A 20765-nucleotide genomic window follows, 5' to 3' on the forward strand; every position below is an offset into this window, starting at 1 on the left:
ACATCAGAATAATGTCAGACCTATCCACAGAGACCTGGCAAGCCAGAAAGGCCTGGCAAGACATATTCAGGGTACTAAATGAGAAGAACATGCAGCCAAGAATACTTTATCCGGCAAGGCTTTCATTTAGAATGGATGAGAGATGCAGAACTTCCATGACCGGCAGAAACTGAAAGAATATGTGACCACTAAGCCGGCCCTGCAAGAAATATTAAGGGGGGATTCTATAAAAGGAGAAAGACCCCAAGAGTGATCTACAACAGAAATTTACAGGAACAATCTATAAAAACAACGTCTTCACAGGCAACATGATGACAATTAATTCATATCTTTCAATAATCACTCTCAACGTGAATGGCCTAAACACTCCCATAAAACGGCACAGGGTTGCAGATTGGATAAAAAGACAGGACCCATCCATATGCTATCTACAAGAGACTCATTTTGAACCTAAAGATACCTCCAGACTGAAAGTGAAGGGATGGAGATCCATCTTCCATGCCAGCGGACCTCAAAAGAAAGCTGGGGTAGCAATTCTTATATCAGACAAATTAGATTTTAAACTAAAATCTGTAATTAGAGACACAGAAGGACACTATATCATTCTTAAAGGGTCTATCCAACAAGAAGATCTAACAATTGTAAATATCTATGCCCCCAACATGGGAGCAGCCATCTATATAAGCCAACTGTTAACCAAAATAAAGAGTCATATTGATAACAATATGTTAATTGTAGGAGACCTCAATACTCCACTCTCAGCAATGGACAGATCATCTAAGCAGAAAATCAACAAGGAAACAAGAGCTTTGAATGATACCTTGGACCAGATGGACCTCATAGATATTTACAGAACATTCCACCCTAAAACAACAGAATACTCATTCTTCTCGAGCGCACATGGAACTTTCTCCAGAATAGACCATATACTGGGTTACAAATCAGGTCTCAACCGATACCAAAAGATTGAGATTATTCCCTGTATATTCTCAGACCACAATGCTCTAAAACTGGAACTCAATCACAAGAAAATATTTGGCAGAAATTCAAACACTTGGAAGCTAAAGACCACTCTGCTCAAGAAGGTTTGGGTCAACCAGGAAATCAAAGAAGAACTTAAACAATTCATGGAAATCAATGAGAACGAAAACACATCGGTCCAAACCTATGGGATACTGCAAAGGCCGTCCTAAGGGGGAAATAAATAGCCATCCAAGCCTCACTCAAAAAAATAGAAAAATCCTGAATTCACCAACTAACTCTACACCTTAAAGAACTAGAGAAAAAGCAACAAACGATGCCTAAGCCATGCATTAGAAGAGAAATAATTAAAATTAGAGCAGAAATCAATGAATTAGAAACCAGAAACACAGTAGATCAGATCAACGAAAGTAGAAGTTGGTTCTTTGAAAGAATTAATAAGATCGATAAACCACTGGCCAGACTTATCCAAAAGAAAAGAGAAAGGATTAATGAAATTATGAATGAAAGGGGAGAGATCACGACTAACACCAAGGAAATAGAAAAAATTATTAGAAATTATTATCAACAACTATATGCCAATAAACTGAGCAATCTGGATGAAATGGAGGCCTTCCTGGAAACCTATAAGCTGCCAAGACTGAAACAGGAAGAAATTGACAACCTGAATAGGCCAATAACCAGTAACGAGATTGAAGCAGTGATCAAAAACCTCCCAAAAAACAGGAGTCCAGGGCCTGATGGATTCCCTGAGGAATTCTACCAAACACTCAAAGAAGAACTAATACCTATTCTACTGAAGCTGTTTCAAAAAAATAGAAACAGAAGGAAAACTTCCAAACTCATTCTATGAGGCCAGCATTATCTTAATCCCCAAACCAGGCAAAGACCCCATCAAAAAGGAGAATCTCAGACCGATATCCCTGATGAATATGGATTCCAAAATCCTCAACAAAATCCTAGTTAGTAGGACCCAACAATACATTAAAAGGATCATCCACCACGACCAAGTGGGATTTATCCCCGGGATGCAAGGGTGGTTCAACATTCGCCAATCAATCAGTGTGGTAGAACACATTAATAAGAGGAGGGAGAAGAACCATATGGTCCTCTCAATTGATGCAGAAAAAGCATTTGACAAAATACAACATCCTTTCCTGATTAAAACTCTTCAGAGTATAGGGATAGAGGGAACATTCCTCAAGTTCATAAAATCCATCTATGAAAAACCCACAGCGAATATCATCCTCAATGGGGAAAAGCTGAGAGCCTTTCCCTTAGGATCAGGAACACGTCAAGGATGCCCACTCTCACCACTATTGTTCAACATAGTACTAGAAGTCCTAGCAACAGCAATCAGATAACAAAAAGAAATAAAAGGTATTCAAATTGGCAAAGAAGAAGTCAAACTCTCTCTTTTTGCAGACGACATGATACTTTATGTGGAAAACCCAAAAGACTCCACCCCCAAAATACTAGAACTCATCCAGCAATTCAGTAATGTGGCAGGATACAAAATCAATGCACAGAAATCAGTTGCTTTCTTATACACTAACAACGCAACTATAGAAAGAGAAATTAGAGAAATGATTCCATTTACAATAGCACCAAAAACCATAAGATACCTCGGAATAAACCTAACCAAAGAGGTAAAGGATCTATACTCTAGGAACTACAAAACACTCATGAAAGAAATTGAAGAAGACACAAAAAGATGGAAAAATACTCCATGCTCATGGATCGGAAGAATAAACATTGCTAAAATGTCTATGCTACCCAGAGCAATCTATACCTTCAGTGCCATCCCAATCAAAATTCCAATGACATTTTTCAAAGTGCTGGAACAAACAATCCTAAAATTTGTATGGAATCAGAAAAGACCCCGAATCGCCAAGGAGATGTTGAAAAAGAAAAACAAAGCTGGGGGCATCACGTTGCCCGATTTCAAGCTATATTACAAAGCAGTGATCACCAAGACAGCATGGTACTTGCACAAAAACAGACATATAGACCAATGGAACAGAATAGAGAACCCAGATATGGACCCTCAACTCTATGGTCAAATAATCTTTGACAAAGCAGGAAAAAACATGCAATGGAAAAAAGACAGTCTCTTCAATAAATGGTGCTGGGAAAATTGGACAGCCACATGCAGAAGAATGAAACTTGACCATTCTCTAACACCATTCACAAAAATAAACTCAAAGTGGATGAAAGACCTCAATGTGAGACAGGAATCCATCAAAATCCTAGAGGAGAACATAGGCAGTAACCTCTTTGACATCACCCACAGCAACTTCTTTCAAGATACATCTCCAAAAGCTGGTGAAACAAAAGCAAAAATGAACTTTTGGGACTTCATCAAGGTAAAAAGCTTCTGCACAGCAAAGGAAACAGTCAACAAAACAAAGAGGCAACCCACAGAATGGGAGAAGATATTTGCAAATGACACTACAAATAAAGGGCTGGTATCCAAGATTTATAAAGAACTTCTCAAACTCAACACCCAAAAAACAAATAATCAAGTCAAAAAGTGGGCAGAAGATATGAAAAGACACTTCTCTGAAGAAGACATACAAATGGCTAACAGACACATGAAAAAATGTTCATCATCATTAACCATCAGGGAAATCCAAATCAAAACCACATTGAGATACCACCTTACACCAGTTAGAATGGCAAAAATGGACAGGGCAAGAAACAACAAATGTTGGAGAGGTTGTGGAGAAAGGGGAACCCTCTTACACTGTTGGTGGGAATGCAAGTTGGTACAGCCACTTTGGAAAACAGTGTGGAGGTGCCTCAAAAATTTAAAAATAGAGCTACCCTATGACCCAGAAATTACACTCCTGGGTATTTATCCCAAAGACACAGATGTAGTGAAAAGAAGGGCCATATGCACCCCAATGTTCATAGCAGCAATGTCTGCAATAGCCAAACTGTGGAAAGAGCTGAAATGCCCTTCAACAGATGAATGGATAAAGAAGATGTGGTCCATATATACAATGGAATATTACTCAGCCATCAGAAAGGATGAATACCCAACTTTTACATCAACATGGATGGGACTGGAGGAGATTATGCTAAGTGAAATAAGTCAAGCAGAGAAAGTCAATTATCATATGGTTTCACTTATTTGTGGAACATAAGGAATAACATGGAGGACATTAGGAGAAGGAAGGGAAAAATGGGGAGGGGGAATTGGAGGGAGAGATGAACCATGAGAGACTATGGACTCTGAGAAACAAACAGGGTTCTAGAGGGGAGGGGGGAGGGGGGGGTTGGTTAGCCCGGTGATGGGTATTAAGGAGGGCACGTACTGCATGGAGCACTGGGTGTTATATGAAAACAATGGATCGTGGATCACCACATCAAAAACCAATGATGTATTTTATGGTGACTAACATAACATAATAAAATTTAAAAAAAAAGAGATTATATTTCAAATAGTGCATGGATTGTGACCACTCGAACCCAAGTTGAGTCATAGGATGACGCCGAAGCCAAGAAATTAAAGAGTGTGCTAACAGTACCATGGTGGCCCCACCCCACAGCTGTTTTCATTCGTCACAGTGAGGATGACCTGGTCAAAGCAGATGACCTGGTCAAAGCAGACGACCTAGTCCGGCCGTGGGAGGACCCCTCCCTCGGATCAAAGAGCAAGTGACATGCCTTTCAAAGACTGCATCTAATGCAATTGTTTGGAATTATGAATCCAACTCTGAAAAGATGGTTATTCAGGAAAACGGTGTTTTATAAAATAAGAATAGCTTTGAAGGAAAAAAACCAATGGAATTTTTCCTTTTTATAGGTTACATTCACCCCACTCTACCTTCAAGCCATAATCTTTTTATTACCTGCCATGAGCTAATAATGAAAGGTTGTCTAGTCAGGTCAGACTAGCCCAAGTTCTGTCTTCTTTGAAACTGTAAACTCTGCAAAAAAAAACAACAAAAAAGTAAACTCTGCATATTTAATTCCCTTCCTAGAAAACAAGCAGTGTCATAAATATGGCAAAAGTGATAGCAGTCCTGGCTGACTTTGTCAAAAGTTATGAGGAGGTTAAAAAAAAGTATAATTAAAAGTTTCCATTAAAATGGCCCGTGAATGGTAGAATATGACATCGGCAGGGCATTTGGACACCAGTGTATTCTGAAATCTCAGCTGACACACGGAAGCCCTGTCAGAAAATTCTTGAATTTATAAAACAAAGACAAGGATGTTTGCCCGATTTCATTTCTTAATGTTTTTAGAAAAATCTGATTTATGATTTTTTTTTCCTTGCCATTCTCTGGGGTCCCTACATTTTATGGTACCCTGGGCAAAATGTTAATGGAGTTGCACTGAAATTATTCAGCTGACCTTTGATCTGAGCTGCAGGGAATCTGAACAGTAGTAGGAATGGTCTTCCTTGTAACTATCATGGATGAAATAACTGAAAACCTCTCTAGGGCTTTTGTGAGAAGGAATCAGAATCTCAAATCCATAGGCAGACTTTGGAAAGACTAAGCTCTTGATTTGAAACTTGAAAAATATTTCCTCCTTGTTCATCCTAAAGAGGTCAAGAGTCACTGAGATCATTGTACTCTATAGTCAAGCTAAAAACTCATCTTCAGTTCTTTCTATGTGACTGCAGCATGTAGAGTTGATACACACGTCAAGCCTTTTTAATCACGAGCTAAGATGGCTAGTTTGTTTTTCTATCAACAAAATTCTTTGATATATGCTTTTCCCAATGCAATTCATCCACCTTATTAAACAGTACTTTCATAGAGTGGCAGAGGTCTGAGTGTTTACCCAGGGCTGAGTCTGGCCTGTCATCACTCATCTCTAACTTGTCCTCTCAGTGTGCTAATCAGGCTCTCTTTGAAGCCTGACAGAAGGGGCATGTCATAAAATGTCTTCTTTAGCCTTGGTTTGCACTGTATGCAGAGATGCTGGCGTCTGGATAGTGCTGGTCGTCCCAGGTTGCAAGCTTGGAGGGGCAGACCCAGTGGTAGGCAATGGGAGAAAGTAGGGCTAACTGATTGATGCAGTGTCCTGAGGGCTTGGGGTGGAAGCAGACAGCAACAGGGAAGCCCCATTGCTTGCATGCCCTCTGCACATGGTAGGACCTCTGAAAAGGTATATTGACTCCAGAAGATACCCCATGGTTTGAGCAGAGCTCCAGTGAGGCCTAGAAGGCCAAAGACATAGTGATCGATGGCTGCAAACTAGAACAAGGCTCAGATGCAGGGCCTGGGCTCATGGCCAGGACACCAGTCCCAGGAAGACTATAAGAGCCAGCTGGGGAACCACAGCCACGTCTCTGGGTGGGGAGCAGCTTGTGAGTTATGGGGATATGGATAACTTAAGGAAATGAAACACAGTCCATTTTGCTTATTAAGTGCATGACCTTGAGCAAGTCACTTACACTCCCTGAACTCCAGGGGTTCTTTGGGGGGTTCTTTTATTATTACTTTAATTCCAGTATGGTTAACATACAGTGTTATATTAGTTTCAGGTATATAATATAGTGATTCAACAGTTCTATATATGTGTTTCATATAGGACTAGAAGCAGCAGAAACAAAGAACTAGTGCCACTAAATATATTCATTCCCATGGAACAAAATGGTTTTAATACTTTTTCTAAATAATCTTTAGGACCCTAACTAAAATGATCCAACATTTAGTTTCTAATACAAATCATGTCATAAGCTCCGTCTCATGATATGATCTATCTATAAAAATGTATTAGAGCATACTTGAAAATATTATCTCAGATGGAAGGAGGGGATATAACCCAGTCAGAAGGAACTGTACAAGTCACCTGTATAACCATCTATCAGATACATAAATCCTCTAACAATCCTGCTGAGTGGTAATCAGCCACTGCTGAACCCCTCCAGGCATGGGGGACTCATTACTACTATTGAGTCTTTAACCAGCCCTCATCACCACCTCTGTCTTACACTGAGCCAAAGTCTTGCATAGCTTTTACCCATCAGCCCTCTTTGTGCCACTTGGCATGCGAAATCGGTCTAAATCCTTTTCTGCTTGGTTTGCACACAAATAGTAAATGACAGCGGTCATAACCCTGTGAATCTCATGTTCTTCAAGCTAAGTGTCCTATTTCCTTTTCTTAAAAAGGTACCAGAGAGGTCCTAACTTCCTGTAATTTATTTCACTGTGATTTATTTGTTTTAACGTATTTTAAAACTATATATTTTTGTCAGGAAGTATTCAAAAGCATAAATTTTTAAATGTTTTTCCTACTCCAATTCTCTCAAAACTCAACAAAAAGGAGCCAAGTTGACTTAATTTCTATCATTTTCATAGGAAAAAACAAGAGAAAACAGGAACTGAGGTGTACAGAAGAAGGGAAAAACCTCTCTCCACAAACCAGATAATCAAATAATAAGTACTTTGATTTGACAGTAACGCTCCAACTCACATTCAAGTTCCTGGGTTTAACCACAAATCTCATTTTACCAATCATTCCCACCTGTTCAATCAGTTATCTCACAGGAAAATTAGGAAAATCAAATAAAGCATGTGGAGTGTTTTCTAAACAAAAGTACAAATTAAGGTGCTTATTGTTTTTCATGATAAATACGCAGATTCAGTGACTGTATTTTCTAAGCACGCGCTCGCCAGTCCTGTGCTCAGCACCTTCCTACATGTTTCCATGAGTATCTCTGGGGGGCTAACATTTTTGCAGAAGAGAACAGAGGCTCAGGGTGATTTGCCTAAGGTCTCATAACCCGAAAATGGCAGCTTCTTTTTCCACCTACCATGACTATTGCAGTTAAAGTGATAAAAGTTCAGTGTTGGCATTACTGTTATGAATTGATGCTATTAATATTTGTTCCTAATATACCACCTCTCAACACTTTTCCACATATTAGTATCAATTAAGATCATTTTACTAACAAGCAAGCCCTTGGAAGGCACACTGAACAAGCCACTGGCTGGCCTCTTTGCGGCCAGCTGCCTTTCCTTGCCTGCCCTCTAGTGGAGATAGTGACAAAGAACAAGTGAGCCCAGAGCAGGCAAGGAGGGAGAAGGGCTTCCAGCACCCTGCCTCCGCCCCGCCCCGCCCCGCCCCGCCCCTTTTCCAGCGCACACCCCTTGGGCCGCAATCTGCGGGATTTCCCACCCTGCCTGAACCAACCACATCTGTCCAAGCCGCTGCGACTGCAAATGCTCTTCCTTCTGCATGGAATGTCCTCCCCCACCCCCCACCTAGCAAAATTCTAGTCCTCCTTTAAGGCCCAGCTCAGATATTACCCCAACTGACTGCCATAACCCCCACACAGTAAGCAGGCCCCTCTCCTGGCTCATCTTGGGCACTTTTGTCCATACTTTATTATAGCACGTAGTCATCCTGAAATGTCCATGTCTCTTCTCCACTAGACTGAGTTCCTTTGAGACCAGAGACCATACCATTCCTTAGTATTCTGCCGGAGACTTAGAAGATACTTAATAATTGTTGGTTGGTTGAATGAATGAAGGAATGAATGATTCTAAATTGGGAGAATCAAATTAAGTAATGAATGTAGACATGCTTTGTAAATGAAAGTACAAAGTAAGGTATTATTTCTATTGCTAATAATAAATAACCAGATACAAAGCCCTTGTAAAAGCGTGAAGTGGCTCCGGGTGTTTGTCCTTCTTCCACCCTGTTTCATTCAGCACCTCTTCCCCATCTCTCCCAAGACACAGGGGTGCCAGTGTCCTCCTACCATCCCTCAGCACCCCTGGATCCTTCTAGGCTCCTGATTTGCCATCCCCCACCACCCCACTCAGGCCTCTTTGTCCTCTTTCCCTTTGCCAGGACAGCAATGGGCAAGAATCCTGTGTCTGCTGTGGCTAGTAGACTGGAGTTGAAATTATATACTACAGCAGAAAATGAAACTTTATGTTCTCTAATGAATCATCCTGCTCTTCAGCCCCCATTCCCACTGATGAGTAATTCAGTCTTATCTGACCAAAACAGTCCCAGGGGGCCATATTAACTTCATTACCTTAGAGCCCAAGTTTAGTGAGTTATGGTTCCTCCACCCTCCTCCTTGCCCTTCCCTCCAAAGTGGCCTAAGTGTTCAGAGGTCAGACTACCACCCAGGCATTAAGGTGGGGTGGGGACACTCATGTCTGGTCCTTGGGCTGGTTTGTCCAGCCTTTCCTGTCTGTGAGCATCCTGCACTGGTATCTTGTTGGCCTGTCATGTGAAATCATGACCTTCTATGGCCTTATCTTCCCATCCCCAGGCTTACTCCAGGCCACTGTTTACCCAGCACTTCCAGTTTCTCCTGGGTGCACAGATGTCTCATTGATGAGGACCAGGGGTACTGGGGGATGTCTCGGGCCCATTGGCCCAGACTCCTTCACCCATTTCTGTTCTCTCTCTCAGGCACCAGCCAGGAGCAGAGCTTCTCTAAGAGGCTTGCAGTTTTCCTGGGTTTCATCCCAAGAACAGGAGAAAATCCTTTTCCATCTGGAATTCACCATAATTTACCTGGTTGCTTACCTAACCCAGATTCAAGCCAGGAGGAAAACGCAGACGCACACGTCTGACCTCCATCTCCCTCACGCCCTCTCTAGAGCTTCCTTCCAGCACTAGAAGGGTTTTCTGTTTTCCTTTCTGTCTGGCAGGAGCCACCCTCCTATTAAATCCTTCTCCCTCCCTTGGATGTTTCACCTTTTCTTCTCTGGAGCAACACCTCTCTGCTTCATGGCCTCATGCTCACAGAACAGGCTCTTTGGGGGCACAATACTCAGGAAATATTACCAATAAATGTCACCCTCCTATAACTCGCTAGTGTGCACCCCCTCCCAGAAGAAATCGTATCACATCCTGCATAAAACTAAAGTCCCTAAAAATGACTGGCTGTGGGGAATTCTAGACACCAGAATAGAAGAGTGGGAGAAATGTCTTTAGTTCTGTGACCCTCACACATCTCCAAGAAAACTGCCCTCTCTCCTGTGGGAACGAGGGCCCACACTAAGCAGAGTGTGTTGTGTGAACCCACCAGTAAAGCAAACAAACTGACAGAATCTGGGGGAAATAAACACATGCTGGCCTCTCCTCGCTGGGTTTGTCAAATCTGGTTCTGACTTGGTGAGCAACTCAACCGCTTTCCCACTCCGTGTTCCCTGAAGTCCCGCACCATACTATGAGCCCAAAGATCCTGCCATAAAATGGCTGTTATAAGCCCAAACCCGAATATTGGCAATCACGCAAGTGTTCCAGGCACTACCAAATGCTCGTCTGTGTAAATGCGTTAAAATCTCCGTCCTCATGTGTCGTCGGGAGGTTGTTTGTGGGTGCTACCTTGCTGCTCGGCGGCTGCTGGGTGGCCCGGTGGGAGCAAGCGTGTCCCCTCGCCGGCAGGACGGGACGGCGCCGCTGTGGATCGCGTCGCAGATGGGCCACAGCGAGGTGGTGAGGGTGATGCTGCTGCGCGGAGCCGACCGGGACGCCGCCCGCAACGTGAGTCTGAGCCTCAGCTGCGGCACGTGGGGGCTGGGGCGGGGCGGGGGTTGTAGGGCGCGGGTAGTGCATGTACCGACGGAGCTCCAAAATTCAACCCTGACGTGCGGAGAAAACGCGCCTTCATTTGATCTGTATCTCCCCTGGGTTTTCTCCCAACGTCCACCGGCTCTTCAGCAGGAAAACAAAGTAAATGTCCGAGTCAGCTGAAACTTAGCAAGTGCTACCCAGTCTCCCTAAGGGAAAGATGTTTCATCCTCGGAGATCCTCCTCCACCTGAGCTGACTCCTGGATGAAACCGGGAGGATGCGGGAGGTAGGAGCCCGGGCCTCGGGCTGTCCTTGGGGTTGTCCCTAGCGGCTGCGCGTACGCCTGAGCTGCGCCTCCTGCTGGCCCTGGACCGCAGTGCAGGTCGGGGCGCAACCTCTGTGTTTTGGGGTCCAGCAGTGCTCCTGAGGCTCCACCTCATCCGGCTTCCCCAGCTGTAGACCCCTGCACCACATTCGCCATTGGCCTCCACCTAATAATGCTAATGTCACCTAAGTCTGCCTCGATGGGCCCCACAGCAGGCCCTGTGGCCCATAGAAACTAAGGGCAGCTTGGGGAGACCCTGCTGCCTGACCACACTATGCCATCTGCTTTTTGGGTTTGGTTTGGTTTGGTTCTTACAGTGTCTGTAAGTATTACCCTTGCGTATGTGACCCACCTCCCTTCTTCATGTCTGAGCCCAGAAAGGGGTAAAGACACATTCCTGCCTACTTCACTGTCCTCTCTCCCAGTCTGTCTCTTCTTCCCACATCTCTGAAACCAGAAAAGAAAAACCCTCTAATCTCATTTTCTTTCTTCCTGATTCCAGCTAAATGTTTAGAGCAGGCTGGGATATTTCCTTTACTACAGAATTCTGTGAGCTGAATCCTCCAAATACAGCAATTGATATGTAAAAGCAGGGGGAAAAAACGGAATTTGGAAAATCTCTTCCCAGGCCAAAAAGTGATGACAGAAGCTGAATATAAATTTTTGCATTTTTGCATTTTTTTTTTAACAGATTTCAATCTATCCCTTTCCTACTCACCACCTACCCACCCCCAACCCCCACAGACAGATACCTAGGGCACAGTAGAGCAAGGTTGTGTATAAGACAAAGCAAAAAGAAAAGCAGATTCAAAATGTAAAACAGTAAATACAGTTGGGTAATTATTTAAGTCATTAAAAATAGTTTAACATTAATTTCCACTAAGTCACGAACTGCAGACAATGCCTCTTTGGTCCATCTGTGTCCTAAAATATACTCTTGATATTCCCCTCGCCCCTTACCCAGTGTCCTAAGGGACTGGAAGAGTCTGAATTCCCAAATGGCAGGGTTCTAAGATAATAAGTCACATATTTTGTCTAGCATTCTTTCAGGCAGAACTGAATATGCTCTAAAATGCTCCTAGATTAAGAGACGTGGCCCGCTCATACTTTGGTTTACTCCTTTCACCTGTTCTGACAAGCATATTCCCGGTTCTCAACTAACATTTAGTTCTTAGCCAACACACGTTAATAGGCAACTTTTCTTTTCCTCTCTGTTAAGGATGGTACAACAGCATTACTCAAAGCAGCCAACAAAGGCTATAACGATGTTATAGAAGAGTTGCTGAAATTCTCACCCACCCTTGGTATTTTGAAGGTAAGACTTAAAGAGAAATTTTACCAATCTGTAAAAGAGAGGCTAAAAATTAAGAAGCCCATACCTGAGCACTGCAGAAGCTGAGTGTAATTCACATGGTTAGTTGCATTCTTGAAAGAACTTACCTACAACTTCTTAATGTTGGAGATTCATTAGCACTGGTTGAAATGGCAGGGTGGTAAGAAGCGTGAACCAGAGTCTGTTGCTACTTAGTTTCCCAGAAAAAAAAAAAATTGGTAGTAATTAAATCACTACCTTGGAAAGTAAACTATCTTGATATATATATCATTGGACTAAAATCTTCCACCACTCATGAAACACATGATTTGTGTCCCAGGAAACATGGGGGACAGGTGCTCATGTTTCTTCCCTTCGTTATCTGCAGCAAAGAACCACATTGTTATCTTAGGTGAAAGAAAATAAGCCTCACGTATCTGGACACCTCAAAGAATGTGTCATTCTGGAGAGCTGGGTCTGCCAGGAAACAGAGCCCCAAAACCCTTTTTTAAATTTTAACCCTTTCAGACTAAGATATTTCTCAGTTACAGTGTATACCAGGGGTTGGCAATCTTTTTCAATAAAGGGCCAGGGAGTAAATATTTTAGGCTTCATGGGCCATAGAGTCTCTGTTGGAACTGTTCAACTCTACTGTTGTAGCATGAAAGCAGCCATGGGGGCAAAGGATGGCTGCATTCCACTAACACACTATTTATGGACATTGGATTTCTGGAATTTCATATTTTCATGTAGTATTCTTTTATTTACTTATTTTTTTAAATCTTAGCTTGTTAGGACGTAGAAAAACAGGCGGCAGGCTTGATTTGGCCCACAGGCTGTAGTTTGCGGACCCCTAGTTTACACTATTGTTTTCTTAAATTGAGGACAGGAAACCTGTTCTAAACTTGGAACAGTGGCTTAGCATTTTGGGGGATGTTTCCTCGGGCTTTATTGATGTATAAAAAGTCAACCTGTCCTTGAATGATCCCAGAGGCTTTTTGGACACTCTGTATCGGATCTTTATATATTTAGGCTCTAGTCTCGTGATCAGCTGATACAGGACTCCTGTTGTCAGAATGCTGGCCCCTCTCTCTGTCCCAGTGAGCGACTTCTAATCTTCCACGAGCTTGGAAGCGGGAAACCTACATTCATTAACACTGTATGTAAAGTAAGAATAAATGGTCTATGAAAGGGAACTCTCTATGAATAAAAGAAATGAGCTTCAGAAATGGACTTTGTAATACCTATCTCGTTTCAAAGAGCTCTTTTTCGGCTTGGTATTTTATTCTTAGCCATGTTGAAAATAGATGAAGTTGACAAGTTGGTGAAAATTTAGATGGGTGAAATGTTACCAGACAAGTGAGTTGTCATACATGTTAAAAAGCAAACATGCTGCTTTGGAAAGGAAAATGCTACTTTGCTGGAATTTTTTTATGGGCATTGTATTTTAGTCTTTTATAAAATAAAGTAGCTTATTATTATTATTATAAGTAGCTTATGTGGAAAATAAGCTTGCATTTAGATGCTTTTGTAGACATATGCATGTCTACAGAACAGTTGTCATGTGACTGCCCATCATTCTTATATCAGGCTTGTTACATTCTCTTCCTCTCTCCTCCCAGAATCTGGCTACGTGCTGCACATAGACGCTTCCTTAGTTCAATAAATATTTGCAGTACATTTCATAAAATGTCAGCAACCCACCCAGCGGACCCTTCTATGCTCAAAAATTCTCCACCTCAGGGCTTGGGGGTTTCCTTACCCCACACGCTCATGCTCTGTAACCCCACAGTGGTGCTCCCACCCACCTGAGTGAGTGGAGTGCAGGTAGTTGGGCTGACGGGTCGGCCTGTTGGCTTGCCAGCCATTTCTCCAGCCTCGCTGGAAGCATGAAAACTATATATGTTGTCCTAAAAGAAAAAGGCAAAATGTTTGACATAGCATTACTGCTTTTGCTGCAGCAAATTCTAATATATTTAAAACTGATGGACTGATCCTGAAGTCATGTGCACCCCGGGCCAGATTTCCGGCTTCACTTGCCAAAGGACGTTGGTAGTATGTGTACTGACCATATGCTGTGGACCTGAGGACACTATTAGATGCCGATGTGCCTTGGAAAGGGACTGTGAGGAAGAGCAAAGCTCCAACCTGGGTCTCCTCACTCAGGCTGGTTTATGATGAAAGCCAGGCTCGGTGCTGATGGCTGTGAGCCCACTCCTGACACACACTGTCCTTTTCTCTTAGAATGGGACATCAGCCCTCCACGCGGCAGTACTCAGTGGGAATACTAAAACAGTCGCGCTGCTCCTGGAAGCAGGGGCGGACCCAGCCCTGAGAAACAAGGTACCAGCCTTTCCTTCCCTATGTTTTAACTCCTCTGGGCACCTGTGCAAAGAGATAGGCAGTTTCTACCTAAGCCAAGATAACCCGTCCCGTGCACCCTGGGCCAGATTTCTTGTTTCACTTGGAAAAAAAACATTGGCAGTACTTAGACTGAGTGCTGTGTGCTGTGGACCTGAGGACACTCTATTAGATGCTGACGTGCCTTTGAAAGGGACTGGGAGGAAGAGCAAAGCTCTGACAGGAGTCTCATCCCTCAGGCTGGCCCCAGCCCCTCTCTTCATACCTCGGCATAGTGAGGGCATACAGGCTGTCAGTAGTAGGAATGAGCGGTGCATCTGGATCCAGAGAATTATGCTAAAAACCCTGTGTCTATCGTCCGTGGTTGTGAGCTAACAATGGTGCAGCCTCCCAAGACGGGGTGGGGAGTAGTAATTGCGGGGAGTAGAGTTATGGGGTTCCATCATCAGAGAAGTGTCCTAAAAAAGTCAAAGCCCAGGTAGTTTATTGCTATCCTACATACGTCAGATGTGCATATCTTGACAACTGCTTGAGCTTTCTTTGGAGAGTAGAAGAGAAAGGGGGAAATGTTGCTCTTACACTGTTAACAGGACTTTGCGCCGCTGTTCTGAACCAACCCATATTTTTATAGGCCAAAATCCTTAGTTTACAGTTAGGTCAAACGTGGAGGTGGGAAGATGCCCAATACCCATTTTTTCCTATTCGACATCTGCATTAGCAGTCAAGTGTAGAACCTTGGAGGAGGAGGGCAGCATCTCTGGGGGAGGGAAGGTCTTGAGAGAACACTAAAATATGAACTTTTAAAGGAGGAAGTAGGGGCACCTGGGTGGCTTGATCGGTTAAGTGTCTGCCTTCGGCTCAGGTCATGATCCCAGGGTCCTGGGATCGAGCCCCTGGTCGGGCTCCCTCCTCAGCGGGAAGCCTGCTTCTTCCTCTCCCACTCCCTCTGCTTGTGTTCCCTCTCTCTCTGTGTCTCTCTCTGTCAAATAAATAAATAAAATCTTAAAAAAAAAATAAAGGAGGAAGTAGGGGCGCCTGGGTGGCTCAGTCGTTAAGTGTCTGCCTTCGGCTCAGGTCATGATCCCAGGGTCCTGGGATCGAGCCCCGTGTCGGGCTCCCTGCTCCGCAGGAGGCCTGCTTCTCCCTCTCCCACTCCCTCTGCTTGTGTTCCCTCTCTCTCTGTGTCTCTCTCTGTCAAATAAATAAATAAAATCTTGAAAAAAAATAAAGGAGGAAGTAGGAGCGGTGCTTATCAATAAAGGAAGGTATGAAAAGCAATTTTCACTTTATACGTATATGCTATTTGAGCTTTTGTAAGTATCTATTGCTGTGTTAATTTTTTTAATAATAAAAGCAAACACATAGAACCTTTTTCATGACATTTTGAAAAGGAACCATTAAGAGGTGCAATTAGACAACATGCCAAGAGTCTTTTATTTTCATTTTCTTAGCATGTGGAGTTATTATTTCCTTGTTCTTACCATTAGAGTGCTTGATCTGCTTATCTCTTCCTGAGATACTCCGATTTGTTTTCCATTAGCTGGCCTGGCTGTGTGATAAGGCAGCTGAAAGCAGCTGTGCTCTTATCTTTAGACCCTGGTCACAGACTTCTTAAAGAGATTGATCTTTCTTGCTAAGCCATCCAGTAGCTATGGAAACTGAAACAACATGCAATTCTTTGTCTGTCTCCTGGGATTTCAGCAATAAGGTTTATGGGGAATTTCCAGTGACCAAAATGCTGGACTTTGGATTGTCCCTAAAGTTACTTGAATATATAGAGCTATATAGAGAGACTGCTCACGCCGGAGTTTCATACACCAGCAGCCCTTAGAGAGCTGGGAGTTGTTGCCAGGGAACCCCACCCCCATCCCACCCATCCACCGGCCACCCCAAAGAAGCCAGCCTCTTAGAGGCAGCTCTAGAAGCAAGGGTGCTGGGATTCGGGCAGCCACCCAGGACTCTTGAAGGCGGTATTCTTCGCCTTCATTCATTCAACACATACTGAGTACCTACTAGATAACACACACGGTGCTGTGTACTGGGGAGACAGTGGTGAATGGAGTTCCCATTTGTCTCTGCCTTCAAAGAGCTCAGAGTTTACTGCGGAATGAAGACAATTAAACAAGAATTTGCAATACAGGGCGCCTGGGTGGCTCAGTCGGTTAAGCGTCTGCCTTCAGCTCAGGTCCTGATCTCAGGGTCCTGGGATCGAGTCCCACATCGGGCTCCCTGCTCAGCGGAGAGCCTGCTTCTCCCTCTCCCTCTGCTGCTCCCCCTGCTTGTGCTCTCTGGCTCTCTCTATCTTTCTCTATCAAATAAATAAAATCTTAAAAAAAAAAAAGAAATTGCAATACAGTCACGAGCTATCAGTAGGGAGTAATGGATGCTACGGGAGGCTTCCCAGAGAAAATGACTTCTAAGCTAATACAGAAGCAATCTTCTGCTCCAGGAGTGGAGTTCTGCTCTGGGACTGTGACGCTGATGCCTCAGGAGAGGGTAACCAACGGCCCCAATGGCCACTCCCCACACTGTAGCTGTCCCCATGGGTGCCAGCCCGTGTTCCCAATACTCCCAACTGAGGACTCCGAACACAGGTTCTCCCAGGAGCAGTGGGGAAAGAGAGTGTTTTGATGCTGTGGTATCATGAACAAGGGCCTGTGGTCCTGCTCCATAATGAATAAGATGGCCTTTGGGGGCTAGCCTAGGGCACTAGCCATCATAATAGTCCATACAACCTCAGCAACCTGAGAATTCAGTGGGGACCAACCTGGAGAGAGGAGGCATGAGACCAGGTTTTTAGAACTACATGGATGACACATGGAGCAGCAATGCGATTGACCAAACCGTGACAACAGGGTTTGAGGATATAAAGCCTTTTTCAGTGGTAAAGGTTACACACGGGAGCTGTAACTCAGCAAGCTTGTAGATAAAGTACAGCTTCTTAGATCTCCTCTTCCTCCTGACCATAGAGGATCCTCTGGCTACCTGCCAACCTGCTCACCAAGGACCAATAACCCACATGAAACAGCTCCGTTATTCCTGAATATACTCCAAGACTAGATGGAGCTTATGTCTATCTACCAGGGGCATTTCTGTGCAGGCCCAGGCATGAGGCCTGTACAATGTCTGTTCCTGCAGGAACCAATAATAGAATCTGAAGCCTCTAGAGAGGCCTCTGGTCTATAGCAACATAGCATAGTCATTTCCTGCTCAATTCAATCCAGCATCAGCATCAAGGGTCCCTTGTGGGGGGCTGGGGTGTAGCCACCGGACATGCTGTGCAGCAGACCACCTTTTGTGGCAAACATAATTCCCAGCAACTCTGTGCATAATGCCCAACAAGTGAGGGCCCAGCTAGCAGGTGGGGGTCAAAGAGCAGGACCCAACCTAGAAGGTAGGGAATTCAGGAGTTTCACCTAGGATCGGGGTCCCAGATAAAGCAGGGGGGTTCCAGGTGTGGCCATGGGAGGAAAAAATATGTGAGACAGGTAACATCTGCATCCAAGCCCTCTCCCCTATTCAGGGTGCCTTTCTACCCTTTTAACTGCCTCCCCTGAAATCCCAAGAACATCCCGGGATTCATCTATAACGACAGTTCTCAAAGTGTGGTCTGTGGACCCCTGAGGGTCTGCAAGACCCTTTCAAGAGGTTTAAGAAGTCAAAACAGCACACTTAATAATACAAAGATGTTATTTGCCCTTTTCACCGCGCTGGCGTTTGCTTCAATGGTATAAAAGCAATAGTGAGTGGAACTACTGGCACCTTGCACATCAAAGCAGGGGTACAAACCAAACCAGCAAATGATCCTACAAAACTCTGTGGGTCATTGTACAGATTTTGTGAATTATTTTACACAAATACCAGACTTACTTAAGAACATCTTTGATGAAGCAGTAAACAGCTTCAACTTTATTAAATCTGGACCCTTGTTACACATCTTTTTAATATTCTACATAACGAAATGGAAGTATGCATCCAGCCCTTCTGCCGTATGCCGAGGCGCAATGGTTGTCTCAGGGAAAAGCACTCACGCCATTGTCTGAACAGCGAAGCGGGCCAGTTGCTTTTACATAGAGCGCCGTTTTTTCTTCAAAGAACAACTGGTATCCACCACGTGAGTCTGACAGCTGCTTAATACAGGCTTTTCTGATGAATCAGCGCTAATATTAATGAAGGTGATCTTTTGAGATTGTATAATGCAGTGTGTCAACATTTGGCATATCTCATTGAACTGACATTTTCCAAATGGCCAGGGTGTGATGTTACAAATCATACATGGGGAAAGATTCTAGCTGTAGATAATTAGATCTATGGATTTTTAATGTAAAAACCTCATTGATATGGTTTCAGATTCCGCACTGCGGTTACCTTTAAGAAACTACCCCTTGTTTAGTGTGGGTGTAGCATCAAAGGAGGATATCTACAACGACCTGAAGAGGCTGTTAAAATGTTTCTCCCTTTTCCAACTACCTATCTGTGCAAAGCTGAATTTTCTTCATATGCTTTAACCAAAACAACATATCACAATAGATTGGATACAGAAGCAGATAAGAAAATCCAAATGTCTTCAGTTAAGCTACACACTCAGGAAATATGCAAATCTATTAAACAATGCTACTCTCGTCACTAGCTTTTTTGTTTTTGAAAATTTGGTTGTTTTTCGTAAGTATTATTTATGTTACCCTAGTGCATTTACAATTTTTAATGAATTATGGTATTTTTAAATGTTCTTCTTTTCATCTCTAAGAAGTTAAAAGCAAAAGCTCATTGGGATCCTCAATAATTTTTAAGAGTGTAAAAAGGTCCTGAGAACAAAAAGTTTGAGAACCACTGCCCCATAACGTCGATTGCATGGGGTAAGGACCCACTCATGAAATAAATGCATAAAGCATGTGTCTCAGCAGCATGATGAGAAGAAAGGACATTCAGTGAAACCCAGGGATGGGGGGAAGTGGTGACCACAGAAGCTGCTCTTAACCAGGTATCTCTTATTCTCTGAATGCCTCCTAACTCTGTTTTCTCAACAGATACCTGTCCTGAATCTCAGGTCCCTAGCGGACACACTGCCCCATACTAATTAAATATAAAGTATCAAATTTAACATTACCAGTATTTATTGAGGACATACTAGATGCACCAGGCATCGTGCTGGAAATGAGGATACGACGATTAATCATATATGGACCCTGGCCTCCAGGGGATCACAATGTACTAGAGATATGGCTTAGAAAAATAACTCTAACGATGAGATAAGAAAATAGCAGATGGTATTTATATGATTAAAGGAGACCTTTAAGGCCTTAAAACAAGAGTGAGTCCAGTGGGGTTTTTCACCAGCAGAGGAGCAAGTTTGGGTGAGGGGCCCCTCTTTGGAGTCCCTAAAACCATCCCAACTGTGAGAATTCACCAATGCCTGTCTTGTCTTCTTTCAGGCCAATGAACTTCCGGCAGAACTAACCAAAAATGAACGTATACTGCGTCTCCTCCGAAGTAAAGAAGGACACAGGAAGAGCTAACTTAGTTCCATATTTCACTGAAAGATAGAAACCCCATTGCCCAAAAAGAAATTGCTTTTCAAATAGTGTTGGAAATTCCTTTAAGCAAGGAAATGCCCAGAATGCCCACCCTGGGTCCCTGACCAAGGAGAGCTGGGCTCTGTGCCCTGAGTCAAGAACAGAAAGGCTCAGGGACCCCTTGCCCTCACTTTCATGGGCTTCTCATGCTGGCCAGTAACCCCAATGCTGTGGGGCCTGCCAGATTCGTGGAGTCCACAGAAACTCATTTTAAACCACACTAAGTTGGGTCTCTCCGTTAAACCCTAAGAGTTAAACCCTGGAAGAGGTTTAAGCAAGATGATGAAAGCCTTTAAAAGACTGAAAGTGTGATCTTCAGTGAATCAAAGCACTTCTGCTTTTGTGTTAATTGTAAGTGTGCTAAGAGATATAGGTCCCTCATATTTTACACATAGATGTATGTCCTTCCAGCGTAAAATGTTTTCTTCTACCCAAAGATCGTAACCATGATTCTGAAGCAATGATGTGTAAATTTACATTACAGAGCCACTTCTGACATTCCACCATGTGATTTTCCAAGATGGACTGTTGAACTATAAAAAAGAGAAATTGTTTAGTTGCGAGGTGATCCTCATCTCATTCCTAACACATAAAAAATCATTTTTACCTAGAATCAATATGGTAGGTACAGTAGGATGCGAGTGGCAAATTTGGAAACTCAGAAAATTACAAACCACAGGAAATTTAGGCTTGTCTCTTTGAACTTTTAT

The 20765-nt window shown here is 43.4% G+C and overlaps 1 protein-coding gene across 1 annotated transcript in view; it reads left to right on the plus strand.

The window, feature by feature from the left end:
- ANKRD29 (ankyrin repeat domain 29) overlaps window positions 1-19998 on the plus strand; it is a 58624-nt gene extending 38626 nt beyond the window's left edge. Inside the window, exons 7-10 of the mRNA XM_021686190.1 lie at window positions 10357-10455; window positions 12029-12124; window positions 14366-14464; window positions 19915-19998. Coding sequence (XP_021541865.1) covers window positions 10357-10455; window positions 12029-12124; window positions 14366-14464; window positions 19915-19998 — 378 coding nt within the window. The remainder of the gene's footprint in view (window positions 1-10356; window positions 10456-12028; window positions 12125-14365; window positions 14465-19914) is intronic.
- The last annotated feature ends 767 nt before the right edge of the window (window positions 19999-20765 follow it).

This window comes from Neomonachus schauinslandi, chromosome 14 (genome assembly GCF_002201575.2).
Source record: "Neomonachus schauinslandi chromosome 14, ASM220157v2, whole genome shotgun sequence".
NCBI classification, from domain to species: Eukaryota; Metazoa; Chordata; class Mammalia; order Carnivora; family Phocidae; genus Neomonachus; species Neomonachus schauinslandi.